The sequence below is a fragment of the Aethina tumida genome, chromosome 5, assembly GCF_024364675.1.
Source record: "Aethina tumida isolate Nest 87 chromosome 5, icAetTumi1.1, whole genome shotgun sequence".
In the NCBI taxonomy this organism is placed as follows: domain Eukaryota; kingdom Metazoa; phylum Arthropoda; class Insecta; order Coleoptera; family Nitidulidae; genus Aethina; species Aethina tumida.
The window spans coordinates 16,815,335-16,836,447 of record NC_065439.1 but is presented as its reverse complement, the minus strand read 5'-3'; the positions used below and the strand labels follow the sequence as shown (position 1 = coordinate 16,836,447).

The 21,113-nt window shown below is 35.6% G+C and overlaps 1 protein-coding gene across 4 annotated transcripts; it reads left to right on the top strand.

The window, feature by feature from the left end:
• The first annotated feature begins 710 nt into the window (after positions 1–710).
• On the top strand, positions 711–21,073 carry LOC109600083 (uncharacterized). 4 transcript variants are annotated; one of them, XM_049967644.1, is made up of 15 exons: positions 711–1,211; positions 7,382–7,483; positions 10,425–10,624; positions 10,888–11,105; positions 11,623–11,875; positions 11,928–12,151; positions 12,207–13,275; positions 13,346–13,796; positions 13,853–14,233; positions 14,287–14,536; positions 14,593–14,717; positions 15,069–15,247; positions 17,345–19,916; positions 19,973–20,320; positions 20,380–21,073. In XM_049967644.1, exons 2-15 carry the CDS (start codon positions 7,386–7,388, stop codon positions 20,498–20,500), a joined length of 6,489 nt encoding a protein of 2,162 aa, XP_049823601.1. In that variant the 5' UTR covers positions 711–1,211; positions 7,382–7,385; the 3' UTR covers positions 20,501–21,073. The 4 variants fall into 4 exon arrangements, with proteins under 4 accessions (XP_049823601.1, XP_049823600.1, XP_049823602.1 ...); XM_049967643.1 differs by having other exon boundaries at positions 12,207–13,281; XM_049967645.1 differs by lacking the exons at positions 711–1,211; positions 7,382–7,483 and adding an exon at positions 10,280–10,375 and having other exon boundaries at positions 12,207–13,281.
• Positions 21,074–21,113: the final 40 nt, after the last annotated feature.

Genomic DNA, 21,113 nt, shown 5'->3' with positions numbered 1-21,113 from the left:
TTAGTTATAATATATTATACATATTGTAACCAATTATTATTATTATTATTATTATTATTAATATTATTATTAATATATTATTTTAACAATTCACAGTAAATAAAATATTTACGTCTATAATATTTAACATCTTAAAAAGTTCCTATAATAACAACAACTTTTAAAACATAAATATAATTTCACGTTCACGTTTTTAGTTATTATTAATTAAAATATAATTAGAAATAAAAAAGTTACGGTAGTATGGTAGTTGCTCATTTTATAAAGTAGGCGGTCTCCACAAATTTAGATTTTATCTCACATTTTAGTTATTTTGGTATTAGGTAAATTATAATTTTAAATGAATATTTTGAATTATTAAATAATTAATAAAACTATGTTGCCAGATTTACAAAATATATCTTGAAAAAAGATAAATTTCGGATCAAATTCAATGTTACTACAGCATTTTAAAATCACTTTCATTACAAATTAAGTTAATTTTCATAGTTTAAATAAAAAATATTAAAATAACATATATACTAAAATAGTTAAAGCATTTAAATATACATCAACAGAAACATAATGATAAATTTTGACACCAATGTCAAATAATCATATGATTTTGACAAACGTCAAAGTATTTAAATTTTGACACAAACAACATTAATCAACGTTACTCATCATAATTAAAACAAAAACAACCTCGACCATGAATAAAAACGTGATTCGTGCGAAGGTTCCTCGCTCCACTTTGTAAAATAATCGTCCAATTGGCGAGAGTAGCCGGGATTGCCTACAACAATACCCACATCTTTCCACCGTGCATTTATTTGGGGCAAGGTTAAAAGCCGCCTTTGTACAATTGCAAAACGCGACAAATGCACAGCTCAAGCGGGCATCCGAACTCGCCGCGGAACGTTCTCGCACATTTGAATTCCCGCACAAATTAAAAAATAAAATTCCAATGCCACGGACTATTTTTAAACGGAAGAAACATGGCGGTCGGTATACATTTCTGTCCATTTAAATTGCTAAAGAAACTCGCCGGACAGTGATTTCGGAGAAATGTAGTGATTTGTGTATTGTTTGTTAATTTAGATTTGTGTACGCGACTGTTGCAGTGATATTAAATTAATAATTTTGATTGGTACTGGAGTTTATTTTTTTTTTTTTGATTGTGGACTGCGGCGGATTTGTGCATTGGGTGGATTCGGCCAATAAAAAGACGGGTAGGTCGGCTTGGATGTACGGTTTGAATGTTAATTCGCGCATTTAATAGATAATTGCGTATGTTGACATGTTATGTCAAAATTCTAAATCCGTAAGATAAGAGTTTATAATTAGGTTAGGAGACATCTTGGTGTCGAAACCCTTGATTTTTATAGACACAGATGTATTTATAACCAGTACGACTGATCACCAGTATAATGTAAACAAATTACACATGTCATTCCAGCACTGAGTGAATAGTTTTTCGGGGTAGAATCGATTTTTCGGTGGCCGCCCACATAAATATCTAAATAACACGTGGGATACGGTGGGCAATAGACTTTTCTCAAATGAATAATTCACAATCAGAAATTATCGTGCTTGGCCATATTTGGAAACGAGTCATTGAAATTCAACGCTGAAATCGAAAGTACATGTCGCCCTCGTTTTGCACCGCTGCAAAAGCAATTTAGTAGTAATCCAATATCGTCGCACATTCCTGTTAATCTGAATCACTTCGTCGATTCCTGAGAACGTGCAATAAAAAACGTTTTCGCAGAAAATCAGAATGACCGGACGACGATGATGAACCAGGCGGTGTTTCCTAAATGTTTCTTGTCACTCGGAGCCGATTTCGTTTCGTTTAAAGATAGACAAGGATGGTCTAAATTTGTGGTATAAAAATAACTGAAATATTCGAACCTACCAAGTAATGGTCTTAAAATAGAACGGACTGTCCTGCCTTTAGTTTGTGTATACTTATTTTTCTATCGGTCTTCTAAAGCGTTCATTTCCTGGATAATAAATAAAATTTTTCGTTGGGGCGAACGATTTTAAAAGCAACGAACGTCCGGATGCTTGCGGTCAAGTTCAATGGTCCCCGCTTTTAATGGGCCAAAAACAATTATTTTTCTAGCATATGTTCCCAATTCACACGCTTCTGTTAATTATTTTCATCACATAATTTTTGTTTATTAATATTATGGTGAAGGGCATCCAAAATTGATTGTTTTTGGCTGCTACCAGTATTTTCACACCTGATAGAGAAAAAGTGATTTTAGAGTACACAGTTCAATTTTTTACCGACTTTGACAGGTATTGAAAAATTGTAATAACTTTATTTTTTTTTTGACAGCTTATATCCATACTGTATAATTATATACAGTAGGAAAAGCGTTTGACCTGTCTGAATTTAGAGAGAGACATCATGCATGACAGAGACAGCAGAAGTCTCCCCCATAGTGGGAGACTTACTGTCTCTATTGTACATGATGTCTCTTTCAGGATTCAGATGGATCAAACTCTTTTCGTACTGTACATTTATATTTCGAGATGTCACTTTTTTATTTCATATGAAAATCATAATTGAATATATCTTTAAAATGTGAAGCTTTCAAAAAATATGTAATTTGTAATATATATTATCAATGTTCCTTCATACATTAAAATTAAATTTCGTTTAAAATTTCAGAAATAACATTTGACATATATACATGTTCCCAAATTTGTTATCTTTAACTGTAACAGAATTTACAGAGCAGAGAAAGAAAAACTGACTTTATTGTAGCTCTGCCTGTCTGCAAACCATATTTTATTATCTTTGATGACTTCTTACAAACTTCGCACTTTTACGTAATATAAGAAGTCTCAAAAACATATACAGTAGAGTGACCACAATTGCAACAACTTACTAAAATATATTAAAAATATGAGATGAACTACTTGAATTGGATGTCAGTACCTATAATGTTTGCTTTTTATTTTATTATTGTATCTATTATGTAACTGGTTAATCTATTTTTAATCTTTAAAAAATTGTCTACATTTTTATTTTTTAATGGACAAAATCAGCAACTTTCTTTCATTGCTCTATGTGAATTTAAATCGATTATTTACTAGCTTGCTTATAATAATTATTTAATCGTTGGTCGAAGTGAAACTGCAAGAAAAATTGTAATTCAGCGTTTACAAGACCAAGAGAAACAAGAAGAGATGGCTGAGTTTACGGCTAAGTATACGTTTCCTGTATTATTAACAAAATTTAGGCAAACTGGACAAATGATTGCTGTAAAAATTTATGTATGAGTTCGAAAAAAATTTGTAACTGGATAATTCGAATGTTCTTATCAACTGAAATTAAAGAGAACCTGGAAGAAATGAGACTTGCTGAAGTTAGTTCAAGGACTGCGAGAAGATTGTTAGTGGATTAAGGGTTCGTTTGACCCCAGATCTTCAAGAAAAACTCTGGTTTATAATAAAAATATTAAAATACAATTGTGACTTGCTTAGGATCACATTCATGGACCACAAATCAGTGTTGGTTATGTCAGCAGTAAAATATGGTGGGGTGCTTGAATTCTTCTAGCATAGGTCCCCTCAGTCTGATTTATGGATAGATATATATTATACGTCAATTTGCTTCCATATATTGAAGAAATAATGCGTTTAATAAATGTGTTTCAATAGGAAAACAATCCCAAATACATATCCTAAATTGTGATTAAAAGAGTAAAGCATCGATGTTTTGTCTTGCACATCTTAATCTCCAGTAATCAACCATATAGAAAACATGGAAGATTACGTTGAAAATTGTTGTGATAATAATAAAAATCTACAAACGAATTTGGCTTTAAATTTAAAACCTGCATTTGCCAAGTAATTGGCTATCATAACTGGAGCAATACAATCTCCTGTAGTGTTTTCTAACTGACCATCCAGTTACGAGCTGTACGCTGTGGGGTTCCTACTTGTTCTCAATCGTAAATATTGATCTATATTTGTGGTAGATTTCCTTGGACCAACACACCAGTGGAGCCCGTTTGATAAATTTTGGTAAACAAATAGGAAATAATTCTTTGGCCAACTTGTAACTGTGATTTCTATATGATGTCCTCTGATTCCAATAATCCAATTGCTTTACCCCTCTCATCTGGATTTAATTTATGTTCAGGCATAATTATTCGAACATACTTTGATAAATATCCGAGGAAACCCAACTGTAATCAATTATAAAGTAAACGCTCATTCCATTGTCGTCTTTACGAGGCATACCTTAAAATACGAAATTTTGATAAATTGAAAAACTATTTTTTACATATTTTGATACTTTCAAAAATAACATAGTAAAATTTCAAATGAATGTCGTTTACTACAGAGCTTACCAGTGTTATTGTTTGGGCTGCTGATGAAAATATTTTGATTGATGCAACTCATTAATATTGCATTATTCAGTTTGTTTTGGTTTTTTATGTAATTATCAATTTAGTGATGTGTAAAACTTGTAAGAAATGTCTTTTAATCAAGCAAGTTCTCAAGGCTTAGGATTCAAAATTGCTGTGTTGTGTAAATGCGGTGTTTCGTATATCAGTTTAGTGGAGTTAAGTCACGTGGTGCCTCGAAAGAGGGTCGATCATCTCGAAGAAGAGCTACAGCAACCCAACAACAGGCGCTTTTTGAAGAAGATGAAAGTGAATTTTGGGGACCTGAAGGAGTAGATTAGCTCTAAATATGATGAATTAGCTCTAAATAATATGAAAACTTTTTGGTAGGGGAAAATCTTATGGGTTTTAGACACTTTATGAATGGGTCAAATCTCGGGCGTTCGCGTCACCGACATGCTTATAGCAGTATATCTGATGCTATACAGCTAGAAGCTGGAACTGGAGGAGAACAGGGGCAAAATGTATTGCTATACAGCTAACGTATAGTGCTGTGTATATCTTATAAGTGAAATTGAATGGATTTAAAGAAAAGTTTAATGTGTATACACTGTGTAATGTTGAAATAGTGTTTTTGTTTAATTATTATTTGAATGGCCATGTCCATCGAAAACTCACTACTATAAAATATTAAACCACAATCGATGCCGTTTTTACGCGATACTTAAATAGAGATAAATTTGAATCAAATATTTTCAATTCTTACTTTAGTTACCATAAGGCTATTGTATCTTTTTTAGAACAAAATGAAATAATTGAAAGTACAAAAGTCTAAGTATTGTTGAAATTAATGATGACAATGATGCAAACAATTAAAATAATGAAATAATGAAATAAAGAATCAAATACATAGAAATTCAAGTAAATATAAATACGATCCATAAATAATATGATTGTATATTAATTGTTATTTCAATTGAATTGTATTTATATTTTGCATGATCAGCCTGTAATATATTTGAATAATAAAATAACAATATAAACATGCATATAATTGTTTCTCGGAGTGTCAATAGATGTGAAAACCAGATTGATGTTGATAATTTTAATTCAAATATTATGAAATTTCAAATTTTAATACTAAAAGTTCTAAGTTTTTACTTCTCGGCAGTCTCTATAACTGTCAATTTTATTTTTTTTCTACTTATTTTGTATAAGTGAACTCCCAGTTTTTTGACTGCTTAAAAAAAGTAAATTTGGTAAACCAAAAATCATCAATTTTCGGGGTAAATTCTGTCACTTTTTTTAAATTTCAATATTTTTCACAATCATAGGGTATAAACAATACCTTCTAGTTTAATATATAAATTTACTTAAATTAAGCCACGGTGAAGGCCGCAATCACTGCAACAGTGGAGGACCTTTTTTATTTAGTGACTTGGAAAATAGCGAATAATTCGCTTAAAATTATTTTTTTTCATTTGAAAATTTTACTATGTATTCATTATTTATTTATACACAAATGTGTCCCCAAAATTTTATAATATTTAAAGTTTAAATAAAAATAATGACCTTTCTTTACACTACGTATGCCCTTTTTTTACCATTATGTGATGAATTTCATAAAAACTAATGAAATAATAATTTTTGAACATGAGTTTATTTATTTTATATTACGTAAAATTGTGACAATTTCAAGTTTTTACTATTTTAAAAAATAAACAAGTAATTAAGCTTCTTCTATCTGTTTTCGAAATACTTGTAAGAGTCACAGAAAACTAATATGAGACACCCTGTACAATTTAAAAGATAATTAATTTAAATTGTCATCTGGTCAAACGATATATAAAAGAAATTTAAATGCATTTCATTGTCTGACTTACTTACAATGTAACAACAAAGTCCACTTAAGAATTCTTACATAAATGATTCATGTTTTTAGCATTCGAAGTACTGTTACTTTAAGTGTCAACCATACAACTGTTGATTACAAGTCTCGGGAACACGAGACCACCCAACAACAATTTAAAGACGAAACAACAAATTTACAGGGTGACAATCGGTCGCAACGCCTCAAACATCTGCGTACAATTTTCGCTTCGCTTTTCGAAATGAATCACCCAACATAAATATGTGCCCAACGTTTCGCAAACCGAGTCCGAAATAAAAAAAAAAGTGCATTACGATCATATCGTGTGTACGTGAACTGACGTTAAGGCCAATATCTTTTTTTATATAATTTCGGATGAGTAATCCCCGAAAACTGGCTACGTGTTGTGTGCGCCGATTGATTTACAACACGCCCGTATAAACGATGCCATTAGCCGGGTCCCCGATCGAAAACGTTATCGCCGTTTTGCACCCACAGTCGCCTTATTTACACGGCCCCCATCTGAATTGCAAATTCGATTTTTTATTCTTCCGTTTATTCGTTTAACGTTCGGCGGGGACACCGGCGACCGTTGCGGAAAAGACGGGCCGTCAATAACGCAAATTGGCCGGGCGCCACCGTTTAGGTTACAAGAAAAATCGCATATTTAGACAAAAATAAATACTCGTACGTGTTTCGCCGTTTGGACATTTATTAGTTCGTTTACGTGCGAAAGTAAATCTCATTGTTTGGCCGAGTAATTTCGATCGGGACGTTTCAATTTCGACGATTTGAAATAATAATGACACGACGTTTGAATGCTCGGTTTAATTTTAGCATTTCTCGACGTTCGCAATTGGTGTAGCGTAATTTATGAACGTATTGTTATTGGACGGTTGTAAAATATGAAATCCGAGTCCGATTTTAACGGGCTCCAGGAAAAAACGAGTGCAATTTGCCATAAATTAGGTTTCCTCGTCCTTGGGACGACCGAGAAAATTGGAACGTAGTGATTTTTGTTTGTACGATGAAAATTTAATGGGTTTTTTTCACGGATTACCTTTTATCAAGCATTTCTAATTTGTTACTCTACAGTTGTACTGTTAAGATGTTTGTTGAACGTATCCACAGTTATTAACGCATAATTTTATAATTTTTCTAGCAAAATGGTGGTGAACGAGGAAAGCATAAACAACATAATGAGCGGGATCGAGAACACGGGGGGAGTAAAACAGAACAACCATAAAAAGAAGCTGAGACAAAGGTAAGAGATTTACAAGAGTTTTCGCAGCAACATGCGACATTTATTTTTTATTATCGGCATTATTTCCAACGAACAAAAATTGAAGTGGACACTTGGCACTAGTTGTGCGCTGGCCGTTCTCCAAAAACAAAACAAATCGTCAATTCTGCGTTGAATAATTTGCCGCGAATAAGCATTTCGTTCAAAACTTTCCGTATGTTCATTCGCAATACTTAAAATTGTGCATTTTTCTAAAATGTATTCAGTTATTTTTATAAATTCTTTTGATTTCTTTAATTATAAAATAATAAACATAAATATTTAATGAAATAGTGACAAAGTAATTGCAACACTAAAAAGAGGGTGTTCAAATTTAATATTCTTTTGATAAAACATAAAGGAGTAAACGATTAAAATTAGGAAACGAAATATCAAAGATTTTAGTTTTTTTTTTTTATAATTTAGTTTATAATGTTTGTCTATCGAGGTCAACATGTCTTGAGATTGATTCAAAACATATTAAATTTGAACATCCTCTTCTTGGTGTTGCAATTTCTTTGTCACTAAGTATATTCCGTAGTTGAAATAATACTAATTTAATAATGTTCTTTTACACTGAATTAAATTAACATTTTCTTATCACTTAAAATATTATATATATATATATATATATATATATATATATATATGATTTTCTGTATTGTACTGAACATAAATATAGGAAGATTGTGCAAAGAATGAAAAATGAGTAACATTTAATTTATCATTAATACTTGTTAATTAAGTGCACATAAGAATTTTTACCTATTCTCTATACGATTTTTTATACTGATTATCATTATTGTCGTAATCGTTTTTTAAAATATTAAATATTATACATTTATTACTGTTTTATTCAATATGAACTCTTAAAATAATATTAATTAAGAAATATTGTTTGCTACTGTATACTAAAAATTAATATTTTCGTTTTTTTATAAAATGTTATATATATTTCAAAAAAATTTAATCTGACTAAAATGTCTCATCATCCACTAATTTTGATGGTGGAAAGTTAATTTTTCGCATACACTATAACCAAAGACCTTCCTATAAGGGTGTTTGTATTTTAGGTTTAATTTTGTGTTTCTTAAATACAATGTATGTTTGACCATAATTAAATTGAATATTAAAAGGGTCCTTTTTATTGGTATAAGCTTTCCCTATACATAAAATGAATATTAACAGAGTTATTACCAAAAGTGTCCAATCCTACTTATTATACATCATAGGAAAATGGGCGTTATTTTTTATATTTTTCGTAAAATCTGTTAATATACATTTTATACATATACATTTTTTAATATTTAATTTAATTATGCTCTACTACAAAATTATTTATGTTTTAACATAAATAAAATAATAATAGATTTTAATAGATTAGTCCTTGATTAATTTGTGTACTAAAACTGAGCTTTCTAGTATCAAAATTGGCGACTTTACAGATATTTTAGTTAGACCATCCATCAATGTATCAAATTTTTTGGAGAAAAATCAATAACATATAAATCAAGAATTTTAAGCATAGTACTTGGCACAGCCGTTCTATCTACATGGAGAATTTAAAAATACAAAAATATACAAGAAAATAACAAAGTTGATGTCACTTCCGGCGAAACCGGAAATTAAATTCTGTTCAAAATAAATTAGAAAAGTGGTTCAAGTCAAGTTATAATTGAAATTAAACATTTCAAATCAATACCTTCTTTTTGATCTTTACAAATTTCTAATGTATTAGTTAAGTGAATCATCCTGTATATAGAAACCTTAATTTTGTATCTGAATAAATAACACAGTATCAAGTTTTTATAAATATTTTGAGATGATGCTTGAACTTTTCTAATTTGTGTAAAAGTTTTTTCTTTTTAAACCCTTGTTTTTTAAAAATTGTTTTATTTTAAAATTTTATGTGAAAATTATTAATCATAATCTTAATTATAACAAACAATAATATTAATTTACTAATGTCTTTATACTTATCTTTCTATTGTAAAAATTAAACATTTTTATTTAATTAAATTCAATAATTGTTATTAAAATATTAATTTTATAAATATTGAATTGAATTTTTTTATTTAATCAAAATTTTAAAAATTAAATGTCACTGATATATTTTCACTTTTTGTAGTTTTTCTGAACAGTTTACACACAAACTTACGTAAAATTTAAATAAAAAAATCGGTTGTTTTTGGAGCAAAAAGTTTTCGTAATTAGGTTGTAATTGCCTATAAAGAGCCTCCCTGAATACTTCTGATTTAATAAAATTAATTGTATAAACTTGTTTGTACATACAAAAAATATCAATTATTTTTTACCATTTTTTTTCTTTTTCGTTGAAATTAGTCCATAAAAGCTTGAAATTTCTATATAATTGATATGTCATTTTGTCGTAAAATTGATGCAGCTTCAATCACCTGTAATAAGTTTTTAAATATTTAATTAAAATACTACAACTCATTTTAAATATATGTATATAAGTTGCTATAATTAAGGTCACCACTGTATATCACATATTTTTACATTTATTTTGATATAAGTATCACCTCAAACAATATTAAAATATTTAATAATATTATAATTAGGAAATTTACGTACAACATCATTTGTATTTAGATTATTTCATTAAAGTTCGTCAGACCCTCAATGATTGTTAATATTGGTAATTAAACATTCAATTGCCGTTTCAATGCGTCAATAATTAATAAATTAACATTCATTAATAATCCAGTCGCATGATTTACGATTATTTATTTTCTACTTTCACTTTGCACGGCCGAGATAATGCAGTTACGTTGTGAATTTGTGCGGCTGCTAGTTTGTCACGATGAAACATGTTAAAAATGTTTCTTATTTCATTTTTATGCGTGGAAAAAGGTAATTTAAATCGTTTTTGTTCTATTAATTATATCAAATTTTGTCTTAGGTTCGACATAATAAGAAAGCTGGGACAGGGAACGTTCGGAAAAGTCCAGCTAGGCATAAACAAAGAGACGGGTCAGGAAGTGGCTATAAAAACAATAAAAAAATCAAAAATTGAATCAGACGCAGATCTGATTCGAATACGAAGAGAAATCCAAATCATGTCTTCAGTTCAACATCCCAACATCATACACATCTATGAAGGTAAGCAGTAGTTTTTAGTTGTTGTTTTAACCAATGCTTTATTGTTGTTGGCACTAAAATAATGCACATCCTCAGCAACGTTTCTTTGATTTTTTAGGTGCATGGATCAAACCAATTCCGCACTGTGACCTGCACCGTTAACCCTGCGATTAGTTTTCGGTTGTGCATTTTATTTTACTAACATTTAATTGTAAGCATGGCGCTTCTTCCTGTCCCTTTTAAACAATTAAATTTTGAATTTCTACAACATAACTTGATTGCAGTTTTCGAAAACAAAGAGAAAATGGTCCTGGTGATGGAGTACGCAGCAGGTGGCGAACTGTACGACTATCTGTCAGCCAGAAAAGTGCTCACAGAGGACGAAGCCCGAAGAATATTCAGACAAATAGCCACGGCCTGTTACTACTGTCACAAGCACAAGATTTGCCATCGGGATCTGAAGCTCGAGAACATCCTGCTGGACGAGAACAACAACGCAAAGGTAACCAGATTGGTGCGTCGAGCACAGCCAAACTTGTTCGAAAATTTTTGGATGCCGTCCAGTGTTTGGGACGTTATCAGCCCCCCTTCGCTGGATGCGCAATTATTTTTAGTATTCAACCTTTAAATACTGTTCAAATATTGCACGTCCGTACCATCGTAATGAATTTTATTGCCCTTTTGATGTTTTGGTTCAGTCACGCTTTTTCAATAATACGTTATTTCCAGTAGTAACCAGATGATGCACATACTCAATACAATTTAATCTTTTAAAACACTTCGTACATTTTTTATACTTAGTTGGACAATATTAGAACATGTTTATACTTAATTTCATTGTTTGGTCTTGACGTAAGTTTTTTTCAATATTAGTTTTTAGACCACAACATAAAAACAAACATTTGTAATTTGATATTTTTAGTAATTCACATTAAATAAAATAGTAAGAACTGAAATGTTTAACATTTTAAATAGCTGCTATAATAATGACCACCACTGAAGATTATGTTTTTATTTAGATCGCAGATTTCGGCCTCTCGAATGTCTTCGACGATCAACGACTGCTGAACACGTTCTGTGGTTCCCCGCTGTACGCTTCCCCTGAAATCGTGAAAGGTACTCCCTACCATGGACCGGAAGTCGACTGCTGGTCCCTCGGCGTCCTCCTCTACACCCTTGTCTACGGCGCCATGCCCTTCGACGGCAGCAACTTCAAGCGCCTCGTTAAACAGATCTCCCAGGGCGACTACTTCGAGCCCGCTACTCCTAGCCGTAAGTTATATGCTACAACAGTTTCATTTTATATTACATAATGATGTTTTAGCTGCTTCGCCTTTGATTCATGACATGCTTACCGTCAATCCAAAGAACAGGGCAGACATAGAAAAAATTTGTAATCATTGGTGGGTCAACGAAACCTACGATGTCAGTTGTCTGGAGATTTCCGAAGAGCTGGCCAACCAGACTCCGGTACGATTGGACGTGCTACTCTGCTTGGCCCCGCCACCACCTCAGTTGGAGAGCGAAAAACTAGTCGTCACAGGAGATGTAAGTCCATTATTTCACGTATTACAAAAGCAATTTCTATTAAGGTACATGTTAGGTGTGTGAAGAAGCTGCCAAACTGGAAACTAACGCTCCGGCAAGATCTCACTCCGCCGGCAGCATAATGGATTTGGCGCCAGCCGAAAGAAGAATAATCGACCTCATAAACGAGGACAAGATCACCCCCAAACGTAAACTGGAAAGCACGGTCAGCACTGACAGAGTCAACCTGGACAAAAGAAAAGATAAAATCATTAAAGAAAACACTGTGGCAGACATTACCGTGCACGGGCCCATCAGAGAGGCTTCGTTGGAGGACGCCAGCATGAGCGAGGCACCTTCGTTGGACAGAAGTTTGACACAGACTCTTAGCAGATCCAGAGAGATGGACGTGGAACAAACGGAAGAAGTCGTCGATCCTTCTTTGCAAGGCGCTGCTTGTTCAGAAATTATTGAAGAGGCGGAGAAGAAGGAGAAGAAGAAAATCAAGAAGACCTTATCCACAGTCAATAATAAAGTTCTGGAAGGTATTAACGAGAATCCTAGTCAAGAAACTGTTACCAACCACGTAGATAAAGAGAATGTTAAGGTAGCTAAGGAAGAAGTCAAGGTGGAAGAGGAGAAGAAGCCGGAAGTCAAAAAGGTTTCACCCAAGAAAAAGGTTGAGAAGAAGGTATTGACTGACAAAGACGAGAATTCCAAATCCTCTGCGAGCGAGTCACAAGAAGAGACAAAGAAATCTAAACCTAAAGAAAAATCAAACGACATAGAAAACAAACCTGAAGAGCCGTCCAAACCTATCGAAAGAAGAAAATCTAGGATTTTCGAAGCCGCCGAGAAATTCCAAAATATGATCAGCCCGCCTGTCGAGAAACCTGCACCAGTCGAAAAACCAAAGAAGATTCTAATACCTGGCGTAAGTGTGGATGGCTTCAAGAAGGAGTACGAACGCAGGGCTAGTCTCACGTCGACTTCGCCGCCTAAAGTCAAGGCTGACGCCCCCACCAAGAAGATTATCGAGGTGGAGAAGACGCCCGAGCCGGAACCGGAGCCTGTCAAGAAGCCAGAAACGAAAAAGACTGATGAAAGAAAGGAGGCAGTGCGCAACGCTGTCAACATTATTTCAAGTAAGTGTAAGTCTTTGTGTGTGTTTGTTTTTGATTTGTTGTAAAGGCGTGTATTAAATGCGTTGTTTAGGTGCCTTAGACAAGGAGGGAACGCGAAAGTCAAAATCACGCCCGTGTATGATGCGTAAACCTCCAGTGCCGTTCGGCGTTAGTGGCCGCTCAGCTTCTGGTAACATTGGCATGATAACGTCCCAACTTACCGCCCCCACCGGACCGAAACCATTTGTCAAGACGGTCTTCGACAAGCCCACAACGGAGGCGAAGAAAGTGCCGGATGAACCACGGGAACAGCCTGTCGAGGAGAACAAGGTATCGTCGGCGGAAATCACGCTCAAATCTGCCACTTTGCCCAGAAGAAAGACTACGAAGGCGGAGATACAACTTAACTATCCGACGTCGAAGCCGGCCGCCATGGAATTCAAGACTGAGGTCGCGCACAACGTCGCAGCGCCCCCCAAAGTTGCCACACAAAGGAGCGAGGTCATCGTGCCCGTTTCGTCGCCACCTGTTGTCGGATTTAGGTTAGTAAGGAAGCTGCTTAATTGTTGCATTATCTAATAAGTACTGACTATTTTAGACCATCGCTCGTCGATTCTGAGGCGAGACAATCGAAGGAGAGGATCATACCGATTTCCTTCGAGAAGACAGACCAAAGCAGAGAGTCTGTTCAGTCACCACCAATCAAGCCGCCCTTGGCCAGAACCTTCCAAACTCAAAAGTCTAACACGTCTCAAAGATCCGGCAGTATATCGAGGCAATCAACCCAAGATTCGGACACGGAAACCGTGACGTCCAATGGAGAGCCAATCAAGAAGAGTCCACGCGAGTACATCATACCAATTGCCGTGGAAGGTGGAGGCTACGTCACGCCGCGTGCCACCAGCTTGGAACCAAGCGAAACTGGCAGCACCAGCACTATGACCAGCAGAAGCCGTTTCGGAAGAGCTAAACGAATGAAGTACGTTTATATAGATAATATATGATGATATGATTTGACTTTTAATTTTTTAGTTCCCGTTTGAGCGACAGAGACTCCGAGGACGAGTCTCCATTTACGAACTTGCACCGTCACAGTTCATTCGGAAAGGACAGTGACACCGAAGAGTCTAGAAATCCTTTCCATATGCACAGGCTGAGGAGCACGCGTCCGAAGAGGTCCACTCTGGAGCACAACGATTCATTGAGCTCTGGCGAGGAAGACGACGATGAAGCTTTCGATAACTTTACCGCAGAAAATCTGTTCTCTACACTGTTATCTAGGGTAATATTTAATGCTTATTTTAATAGTGAATGGAGTTTATTGTTTTTTATGTGTAGGTCCGTGATTTGACTCAAAAACTCAACGTTGAGGACGGTATAAGACCAGGATTTCCTACTAGTCGTTTGTTGAGTCAGTTTAACCACGGCACGAACTTCTTCAATAGACAGGATCCGATTTTGAGGTAAGTGTCACAACTATAATTTATTACATTAGTAGGAGAAATTGGATTAATTCCTTTTTTACAAGCACGCAATACACTGTAATATACAGACGAGAAATCAAGTCGATAAAGTAAGTTCTCTGTTGCGCTGTGTCAGGACTATTGCGCAATTAGTTCTAAGCTTGTGACTTGTTTAGTAAATCACCGAGCTCCACCAAAGTTTTAAGTAGGCTACCAGCACTGTACTGGCGAGTTCCCATCATTATTCTTTTAGCTCCTGTTCTGTACATCATTTCTAATCACCAATTCATAAATCCTCGAACAAATCACATCGCCGAATAACGTTGATTAAAGCGATCTATCAATCCGCAGGCATTCGTCGCTGAGCAGGACGTTCAGCAGAGAACGACCGGATGGGGTATCCCCGGCGGGCAGCTTCGCAGGCCACCCTTGGCGGCGCAGCGTGAGCCGCGACCTCGCCTCGGACATCGAGAAGGTTTTCAACGAGAACGGCGCCTCCAACCAGGCGGCGTCGCCACGGCCTCGCGGAGGTAACCTCAAACACTTGCCCGTATTCTTACAGTAGATTTTGTGTTGTGACCACCGGTTTTACTCATCTACTTTTTTTCTTTTTTTCTCTAATTTTTAGTTTTCGTTTTTTTTATTTAATGGTCTAAGTCATGGTATCACTTATTTTTACACAATTGACTTTTTTTTGAAGTAACTGTGTCGTAGATCTATGTTATTACATTTTTGTGCTCGTGTAGTTATTAGGATGATTTTTGCTACCCCCTGGTTTTTTTTGATCTACGTTTATTTGACTTATTTATAGTTTTTTTCCATTAGAATAATGTAGATGTAATACTATAAGACAGTTTGCATATTTTGATGTATTTACTAAACTACGACTTTTGAAACTCCTGATACATACATTTCTATTATTAATAATTTTCTCATTTCAGTTAACACTCTTTCATTGCTTTCGCAAGGTTTTCTTTAAATGTTACACACTGGAAAGTCGGTGGTGATTCGAGAACACCTTGTGTATTCTATTTAAATATATTTATTTATCTTTATGAGTAAGATGTATCAACTGTAATCAATATAAATTCAATAAATTATGTTAATATTTCGAAGAATTTTCTTTTTTTGGTTGTGGTTCGTTTATAAATGTTTAACTATGTGTTACTAATGATTCTTAACGTGATTAATATTGCTTGAGGTAACAATAATGGGAAAATTGTTAACTGTTAATGTATGTAGACTGAAACTAACAATTTTAAATTATATAGTCGTCGTCTCACGTGTAAAAGATCTCTAGAAATAATTATTAGTCAATTAGTCATTAAAATTCATCATTAGATAATAAAGATTAATACAAAGACTAAATACATAATATTATGTAATATTTAATATATCATTATCATCAAACATTCTCATAGTAAGTTAGTAGATTAATAAAATACTAACTTGTTACCGTTCGAAGTGTATAATTATTTTAAAACTTAAGAATAAGTTGAGATGTTTTGTGGGTGAGATGCAGAACGGCGCAATATTGATTGATTGTTAAAAATTAACAAAAAACAAATACCACCCAATGCGTCAGAGTATGCGAGCTTATGGGTTGAACAGTCGTACGTTGCGCAGAAAGCGTTACAGATAAAAATAATGATTTAAGAAATGCGAATGTTTTATCGAACGGATAAAGAAAGACCCAGTTAGTAGCATGGCCGTGACGTGACGGTTGTTGTGTGGTTGCAGCGCGAGTGCGTGTAACGGTGCATGTGCCCTGCGGCGGACCGGCGGCGTCGGCCACCCAGACGGGCAGCAGCGGCGCCCACTAACCGCCTGAGCCCGAACCCTGCGCGCGCCCTCCCGCGGCCCGCCACCCCGCTACCCACGACAGACTTTGATCGGTAGGCCGCATGCACACTATCTCTCGCCAAGTCGCCCCCACTCACCCGCTGCCGGCTATCACCAAATCACCCAGTTGTTTTGTTACCCCTTTCACCGAACACTGTTGGTTTCTAACACTTGCACCCGATACCGACGACCTCTTAGGGCGGTGTCGCACTGAGGGTGGAGCCTAGTTTAATGACAATGAGTAGTATACGGGATGTAAATATGTATGAAGTATTTTTACTGCTTTGATCAGCAACAAGGTAAGTATTTTACAAAAAACAGACTAAAACATGCTAAATACGTTTGACAGTTACATATAACACTAGATATATATTTACATGCAGTATACTCCGTGAAAGCTGAAATATTTTGTGTAGTTACTTAATTATAAAAAAACTGTGTTCCACTCTCCGTTGATTTACAGCCTTGCAAAAAGGCACACAAGTTAATGAACAATTTAGAACTCGACCCCTTCCCATTTTTGTTGTATATTATATTTTTTTAAATACAGCATGAGCTAATGCATATTTTATTTGTTTACTAATTTTTGTTTATTTTTTGTGTTTTATTTTCAAGCAGCAGCCGATGTTTTGTGCCAAAAAATCACTAACAGTCGAAGGTAGGTGCGTGTTTCATCCATTTTGTTTTATTATTATTTTTTCGTGTGAGTTTCGTGATTGTACTAAATTAATCGACCGAGTTGCCGCACTTTCCGCCCCTCCCTGATTGTCCGCATATTTTTTCAGATATTTCGAAGGACGAAAACCTTAATTTATCAGACTTAGATCTAAAAAAACTAAAACTATCCGAAGAGGATGCGCTGGCCCTGTCCTACTTAACCCCCGCCCTCTCCAAGCGCATCCAGAAGCAACTGCTGTCCCAGCTCGCGCCCTCAGAAGCGAGAAAATTGCACAGAACCCTCTCGTCCCGCAGTCCCGGCGACACGAACCCCTACGACAATATTAAGGACTCGCAGAAGTTCGTTCGCGGCTCGTCCGCCGGCCGCATCTCCTCCACCCTTCCCCGGAGGTTCTCCGTGGATCGCGACCTCAAAAACAACAATCTCACCGACATCGACGAGAAAACCGACGGCAACGCCAACTCCGGTCTGCGAGTCCGTTCCTTCTTGCCGGTCAAGTCGGGTTTCAGAGATCGCACGCCCCACTACGAGTTCAATGTCAGGTCGTCGAGTATTGGGGCGGAACCGAAATGCGATCCGAAATTGCTCTACAGGAAGCCGACCTTCGGCAGATCGACGTCGGCACGTGATCCGCCCAAATCTTACAGAGCCGACCCGAATTTACAAAGTCCGGAGTCCAGCATCTCGGAGAGCCTGAGCAGAAATGACGACTCGTCGTCCTTCAGGAACAGTATTAGCGATTTGAGCTCGTCGCGTTCGTATTCACGTTATTCGGAGCCCAGCAAATACTCTGGTAAGACCCAGCCACAGGGTGTCAATGTGGACGATAAGACTGACGCTAAGAAACCGTCCAGTGCTAGGAGGATATCCAGGTTTTTGAGGCCGGACTTCTTCGAGGGCCAGAAGGAGGACAGAGACAACGTGGTGCTCAAAGAGAAGAAAGAAAAGGAATTGGAGACGCAGAAAGTATTAAAGGAGATTAGGGATAAGAGAAAAAGTAGACTGAATCTTAGGAGGGAAAGATCTGCATCGAGAGATCGGGCTGATGAAACTAAATTACCGGATTTGCATGCGGAAGTGAATAAGTTTTTGGAGGCCAAGAACGAGCTCAAGGAGACCAAGGCTTTGCTCAATAACGTCTCTGACAATATCAAGAAGTTAGAAACGACAGTACAAAGTACCAGTCCTGATATAACTACACACAGTTATGTTAACGTGCCAATTCACGATTATGTTAACGTTAATATTAATGGCATTAAACATGACTACGTTAATGTTCCCGAGGCTACTGAACCTACCATAATGCCTAATGAAGTTCTAGTAGAGAATAATGCTCAAGAAAAGTTGCCAGATTATGTCAACATGAAGGGAGTAGAAAATGGCGTTAAGAAGGAAAAACCGGTATCTAAAATAGCCAGGCCTAAAAGTTATCCCGCCGAAAAGAACAAAGATAAACTCGAAGCTGTGTCTCCGAAGTTGGACAACACTTCACCTGAAAAAGAATCTAAAATTAGCCGCCTTAGGAAAGGTTTAGTAAAGCAGTCCTCTAAAGACAAAGAAGAAAAGACAGAAACCAGTAAAACTAACGGAGAAGAAAAAAGTCACAAGAACAAACTTTTACAATCTATAGAAAAGAAGTTGGAGAAATTTAGGTCAAGTAACATTGCTGCCACTAAAGATCCGGAAGAAGTTAAAGTACTGCAAGAGAAGAAGTCCAGTGTAGAAAGCGCCATAAAGCGACTGAGGGAACAAAGCATGCCAAGGAATATAGATCATTGTACTGAATCAGGACTGATAAAACGTGCAGTATCAGTGGAAGAAATGCCTAATAATAAACCATTGCAAGCGTCAAGAAAATCCGTAACAAAAATATTAGGATTGTTCAAAAAATACGAAGAACAAGACAAGAAAAAGGTGGTAAAAAAGAGCAAGTCCGGCGACAAGGAAAAGAAGGACAAGGCCAAGAACGTAGAGGATAAAAAATTAGATAATAAGGAAGCTATTGAATCTGTGATTATAAGTAATACTAAAAATAATAACGCAACTAAAGTCAATTCTGTCGAGAACAACGACACGGAATCAAACCATTCTAGTCAATTGGACGATGTTAATTCGAACGGGGAGCAACGAAAAGAACGTCCGCGATCGTTGATGTTCGATAAAGTCAAACCCCACGTGTATAACGGTGCCAAAAGCGACAGCGTGGCCACTGCGGAGATCAAACCTAAATCAAAATTGCCGGTGAACAACTACAGACGCAGTCTCAATCTCGACAACCTGCCGGAACCGCCAAAGTTCTACAAAAATCCAACAAGACTTACACCAGACATAGAAAACAACAATTTGGAGAGGCCCGACAGGAGAAACTTGAGACTGGATCTGAACAAAGTCGGCAGAAACAATTCGGCAGCTGTACTCGAGTCATTCCCTAGTACCAGTACGAGTGCTGGCGATATTTACAGACGCTATTCGGAAAACAGGAACTCACTGACGACGCCTGATGAGAGCTCGACGTTTTTGTCACCTGGCGACGATAATGCAAGTGACACGTGGTCGGTTTGCTCCGATTTCCATGCCCACGATCTCCATTCACCTATATCTCCTAACGGGCATATATATTCTGGGGATGAGAATGAATCAGTGATCGATAGGATCAGAAGAAAGAGCTTCTACACCAGGTAAAAAATTTTATCTCTGCGCATGTACATATGTGTTTATATAAACATTTGTTTAGGTTCAACGAAAAAAAGCGACCAAGAAAACCGAGTTTAACTCGCAATTACAAGGATCTGGATGTGTACAGTGACGTGAGCGTGAAGTCGCCGACGGATTACAGTTCTTTGGACCGAAGAACTTTCAGAAATCCCGTGGCTCGCAGGTCCAGCTACGCGTCGAGTCTTCAACAGCCTACCAGGCCCGACTACAAGACGTACACCAGAAGCTCATCGTTGCTCAACGACTACGTGAATGTGCCAAACAGGTACCAGACATACAATTCGAAGATAGGCCGTCCCACCAACGCTCTTTACTCCGACTCTGAAGATAATACTTTGGATGATTATACGACTGCGAAATCCAGAAAGTAAGTCTGTTTGCATTGACTGTCAATACTTATAGTACGAACTATTTTCTTGTTTACAGATACAGTTCCCCAATTCAGACATCCAGATTATGTAGAACATCCGTGTCCCCAAGTCATCGTTACAGCGTAGATCGAAATTCGTCTTCCATAAGCTCACCGAACAACCCAGACCCAGTTTAATAAATCAAAATGAATGTACAAAATATTCTCCTTATATTTCTGTTCATATGTATTTTTCGATTTGTATTAATTTATGATATAAATTGGCAACTAGTTTTTTGTAGAAAATGAACAAATGTCTGTTGAATTAAGGTTAAGCCTTAAGCTCTATAACTTTATTTATTACAATAGTGGTAGTTAAAATTTAGATGGTATGTATTATTTATATGTAAATGTTGTTTGCTTTTTAGTTATTTATTTTAGATTTTCACATTTTTTTGTTTGATCCACTATTTATTTTTTATTTATACACCAAATTTTGAATTATTTATTTAATTAACTACCTATTTATTTTTTGGATTGAAATTTATTATAAAAACTATGGTTACACTACTAAAATGTAGCAATTGTTAAACTTGAAATAATTTTAATAACCAGTTGCATCGTTTCCAAAATTATTGTTTATTGTAGAAATTTTTTGGAACTGATTACAATCGTTATAAAAGCACAACTTTGGTTGAATTATTGTGTGAATTGTTAGAGTTGTATGTTGACTTTTGTGATTTTATAAAAAATAAACTCACTTTATATTTTGCCGATTGTTTCTCTTACATCACCCTAAATTAAAACAAAA